At 40.4% G+C, this 5,047-nt stretch overlaps 1 protein-coding gene across 1 annotated transcript; it reads right to left on the reverse strand.

Annotated features, from left to right (window-relative positions):
- Positions 1 to 723: 723 nt before the first annotated feature.
- LOC117226273 (dnaJ homolog subfamily B member 13) lies at positions 724 to 4,777 on the reverse strand. The gene is made up of 7 exons (XM_076525325.1): positions 4,658 to 4,777; positions 3,648 to 3,869; positions 3,172 to 3,345; positions 3,017 to 3,026; positions 2,692 to 2,926; positions 2,088 to 2,259; positions 724 to 1,236 (listed from the first exon to the last, which is right to left on the reverse strand). Exons 1-7 carry the CDS (start codon positions 4,756 to 4,758, stop codon positions 942 to 944), a joined length of 1,209 nt encoding a protein of 402 aa, XP_076381440.1. The 5' UTR covers positions 4,759 to 4,777; the 3' UTR covers positions 724 to 941.
- Positions 4,778 to 5,047: the final 270 nt, after the last annotated feature.

Genomic DNA, 5,047 nt, shown 5'->3' on the forward strand with positions numbered 1-5,047 from the left:
CTGTTTTACCCGGATGGCGGTTACCGGTTACACCGTGTGAAGGCACCACACTCCGTATGCACTTAGCTACCTTATCTACAGAGAAAGAGTTGTATCAGCAGAGCATAGGCGCGGGGTTTAAATTAATTATAAATGAAATATTCAATCGTCGATTTTGCTTATTGTTTTGTACAGTTTCCTCGATTTTTGAAACACTGCCTTACACCAAAAAGAACAATACTCTTGAACAATACTTTTAAAAGCGATTTGTTACGATGAATTTGCTAGAAGTATTGAATAATTGTCGATGGATAATTTAGTATTTATGGTTAAATGAAAACGTTTATGTCGTTGAAACATTAAAGGGCAGAACATTATTAGAGACCAACGTAATCGGGTCACAAATTGCGATGATTAATTTGAATTTTGAAAGTTTGCAAGAAAGAAGGCCTTTCATCCTGGTTTTGTTATTTGTATTCATCAGTTAGATTTCATAACAGATTGTTTTAGATGCAGGATGCGTTATATAGACATATCCAATTTTGATATTCTCGATAATGATCATTAGCAAATTAAGAACTTACGGGAAACATTGAATTCGCCCGTTTTCAATTTCCCTCTCGCGGAGGGCGCCACATGTAGCGATTGACCGTTTGAATGCTGCTCGCTCGAATGTTAACGGACAATTCTCCTCGATTTCCAAGATGCACTTACAAAATGAAGAATGGATTGTTTAACGCGAAAGGTATACAAAATCTTTTATTTATAAGTAAGTTGTTACAAAATGGCTGATCTGACATTTGCATAGGCAATAGAATACTTTCTATCGTTTGTCATACGGGAATAGTAACCTAAAGCGTAGCGTGGCGATTGAGTTGTAAGGATAGAGTAACAGGAATGGGCAATTGTAATGCAATATATAAATTTTGTGTGGCAGATGTAATGTAAGATGCAACTTGATATTATTGTTTACATATTTGCCCCAATTCTTCGGCTTCAAGGTCAGCTGGGTCCCGACGTACCGGAACATCGAAGTCAACGTTCATTCGCATTTTATTCGCCAATATGAAACGATGGACGTACTCCGCGTCCTTGATATCGCCAGCCGCTTCAAAAGCTCTTTTAACCAGATCTTTATTAGACACTGGCATGTACACAGGAAATTCAACTTTGAACTCGATGACAAGAGATCCTCTTTTGTTCGGAATTTCCGGTAGCGGTAGTCCTTCATTAGGTATGCACTTCCGGTATCCTGGCCTATTGCGTACAAATATTTCTACGGTTATCACATACGTATAAACTGCGTTTATTTATTTTAAATATTATTTATTATATATTATATTATATATTTTAAATATTTGTGATAAAATTTGTTTCTTTCTCGCAAAATAGTCGAATGAAACTGGTCAATCGATCTAGAGGCGCTGTTTCGCGAAAATAACATGGATAAGGGGATTAAGTTCCCGATTTTCCTCAAAATGGCACGTGCATTTACAGGGACCTTTTATTTTCGCAATTTCCGAGGAAAATAGAACGACCGATAAGATCGTTCAGCGATGGAAACAAGAAATGAACGAAAACCTCCACTCGGGTTCCACAGTCATCCATGCTTGCAGGGCAAACATTATTCGGGCGTTCAGCGTAGGTATATGTACTTATTTAATTATTCATATCTCTGCTTTCTATTTTTCTAATATCTTTCTACATTATCTTTTCATATGAAATGACTTAAAGTAATGTACACAATTCATTTGAGGGGACAGTGAAAAAATGTGTAGCACAAAAATAAACAGTTGCTATCTTCTTGTTAAAATCAGTGCATGACTGTTATTAAAATATTGTACGTATTATATAATATACTGCAATATATTTGAAGTGAGATTACAAAATGTGATAGTTACCCTGGAAAGTCGCTATATGAAATGTTAATGGAATAACATATTGCTGGAATAAATGGTGTTTCAAATTTATTATAACACACTTGAAAAAGTGTACTCTAATTTGGTAAAATATGCAGTTGTAATGCTTGTAACGTATTCAAGTCTGCCCGGCGAACGAGGAAACGAGAAGAGAGGTAGGACAGTGTGTATGATGGGAAGACGACGTACTTGATGACAGACGTTATTAGGATTCGAAGGGTTCTGTCGTCGAGGGTGTTGACGGTGACCACTGTTCCGGTCAGTGCCTCTCGCAGAAAGATATCGACCGTCATGTGCAAGTCAGAGCCCTCTCTTCGGAAGGTCTCGTGGGGCCGGTCCTCCGTGATGAAGATTACATCCGCTACGCTGACGTGCTTCAGACTGAGTAAAGACATTACGCGAACTGCCGCGATTAACCCATTTCTGTCCGGAACGGCATGCACGATGCATTTTAAACGCATCCTTCGCGATTATTCGAATCGATACCGCACGCCGGACACCGGCGAGCTTGCAATCTGATTTTATTTCTGCCCGTGTTTTCTGAAAATTGTTTAACACGCTTATCTGGCCCCTATCAGAGATTCTCCAGGAGCTATCAGATTGCAACGTAAATAAATTTCGCTGCAACTGTAATCCTTTTTTTGTAATTGAAAGAATTTGGAAATCATTTGTAATCGCTTTTAACCATCGAAAATTAAGCCCGAGGTTCCCAGTTTCGAACAGAAATGATCAGATTAATTTTGAAGATCGAAGGTTAAAGAAATATGCTTCTATATTAGATGAAAAAAATTACCGGGAATCTTGGTGGGTCCCTGGTCGCCCTCTTTCGGGAAGACGATCCTCGTTCCTCTGGGGATGCCCGGTTTAATAGGTATCGTTAGGATCTTCTCTTTCGTCACTGTCCTAGATTTATCGTCCTCCACAAGGACCAATCTCTGAATCTTCATTTTCTTTATTCCCCCATTAAGGACCTGCTCATGTTTACAAGGGCCTACAGAATATATAACTGCCCACGAAGACCCCGAATATTAGACATTCGCAGAAGATACACTCATAGAGGACACAATTGTAGCCTCATCATACGCAGTCTGATAAAAATAAAAGGATTATCAGTTGACTGATGGAGCGCTGGCAGCGAGGACACGAAGAGGATCGTGTACAGTTAGAGATCAGTGTAGTAAGTATCGCGTTGCAGAAAACAAGCGGGGAGATGGTTTGCGGCGGCGATTATCACGTCGCGTCTACGGCGATTAACACCGTGCGAAAGAAAAACTATAAATAAGTAGAACGTCGATATAATACCTCCAATAGGGTTAGGTACAAGGTTTTTATCAGAGGCTCTTCCTTGCGCTTCAAACCGCGTCCCTCGGGAAATTCCAGCAGAGTCGAAGGCTGCGATAGTACATGGAGTAGATCAGCATAAGGCTTGTCGGTCCCGAAGAATTCCCTAAAGAGGTGCAGATAGATCAGATCGTAAATATTCAAAGTTTTTAAGTGGCTGTTAAGCTTAGCGGGTCCAGTTTGCGCCTCCACTTACTGGATTATAAGAAGGGTCACTTTAATCGTATCAGAGTACTCAAAATACAATAACGAAGACAATGAAGAAGCATTAGAATGCCACTCATGTTTCATATTTTATAATTAAAAAAAAAAATGGATGCATTCAGCAGAGTGTGAGTACAAAATTTTTGTTTTATTTGAGCTAGTTCGATAACTACCGGGTTTGGATTGTACGGACTTTGCGTGTACCTGTAAGTTCTCATCGGCTCCCCGTGATAAACGTAGGGTTCAATGAAACCTTCTGCGCTCGGCACGCCATTTTTAAGGCCTTCCTCCCCGAATTGATCGTATATGGCCCTCCTAAAGGGATCAGAAAGCACGTCGTACGCCTCGGCCACTAAGGCGAAAATCGTAGCGTAGCTCTGGTCCTGCGTTCCTTTTGGATTGTATCGTATCGCCAGCCGACGAAATCTGAAAATATGTACACGAGGACACGATTCAATGTATAAGATGGTTTCGAGCAGTGTTGCGAAAATATTTTATTAACGTAATAGTCTCGATGTTATTTTATTTCTAACGCATATGCGAATTTTTATGTATTTGTAATTTATACGGGACGCAATGGCTGATGAGAACGCTGGAAGATTAACAGAGTCCCTGTGTTATCTGAAATCTTCCAGCGGTTGAAACACATTTTTCTGTGATTCTGGTTTCCCCAGAAAGGGGCTGCAGAGATGGGAATTTGCATAAACATCCGCAGTATAGCAACGGAGCGTGTCTGTAAGTTTCTACGTCTTCGTGAAATAACAGAACGTTCTCTGTAGGAACTTCTGAAACGAAATACATAATGTCCCGCATAAAAATCATTTGAGGAAGAAAATAGGAACAGTCTCGCAGTTGCAATCTGTGAAACTTGCCGGGGGTCATTACGAAGCATGACTGTGAAAATCTAAGTCAATAATGCAGCCATTCAGTCGCTTAATTTAATGTAATCGTTACAAAGAGAAACAGTTTAAATTAATAATGGAGCTGGTAAATTTGATAATGTACTGTGGGAGGTTTTCTAAAGTAGCTAAAAAGTTGTTACAGATAATGAATCGAATGTCACGTTGATTTTTAGGCAGCGAGAGGTTGTTTCGGGTCGAGAAAGCGTCGCGCGACAGAAGCGGAAGTGAAGAAACGTCTCGCGATGCGGGGAGATCGATAAAGGAAGCGACGGAGAAGGGTACGGCCAATGCAACCGAGAAGATCTCACTTACGCCTGCTTGATCTCCAAATCGTTAGCATTCTTTTTCAACGACAGCACGCCGTAATAGTCTATGCCTCGCTTGATACACGGACAATCTTTTTTGCACGACATGTCTGCTTGCAGGCGAAACGAATAACGACAAAACGAGTCTGTCAAATTACACTACAGTGTACCGATTGGGCGACAATCGACAACTGTTTCTATGCGTTCGTGGCTAACATCAGTGCAGGATGGCTGCAAGAAAAATCCGGAAAAGGATGAAAATCGGTGGATCGTCGTTTGTTTTCAACAACTAACCGCGCCCCTCTCGACAACGAAATAATAGCAACGTTCGTATGTCAGCTCTCGTGATTATTAATCGTCTAGCATTCTGTATTTATTGTTAAGGACGGTACAATAA

The sequence above is a fragment of the Megalopta genalis genome, chromosome 11 (assembly GCF_051020955.1).
Source record: "Megalopta genalis isolate 19385.01 chromosome 11, iyMegGena1_principal, whole genome shotgun sequence".
NCBI lineage: Eukaryota > Metazoa > Arthropoda > Insecta > Hymenoptera > Halictidae > Megalopta > Megalopta genalis.

Excerpts from the sequence above, each read along its gene's own strand:
- LOC117226273 (XM_076525325.1), bottom strand. The coding sequence starts at position 4,758 with ATGTCGTGCAAAAAAGATTGTCCGTGTATCAAGCGAGGCATAGACTAT. Across the intron at positions 3,346-3,647 it reads GAGCCGATGAGAACTTACAG|GGAATTCTTCGGGACCGACA; the intron begins GTACACGCAAAG and ends GCACCTCTTTAG. Across the intron at positions 1,237-2,087 it reads CTAATAACGTCTGTCATCAA|GCCAGGATACCGGAAGTGCA; the intron begins GTACGTCGTCTT and ends TGTACGCAATAG.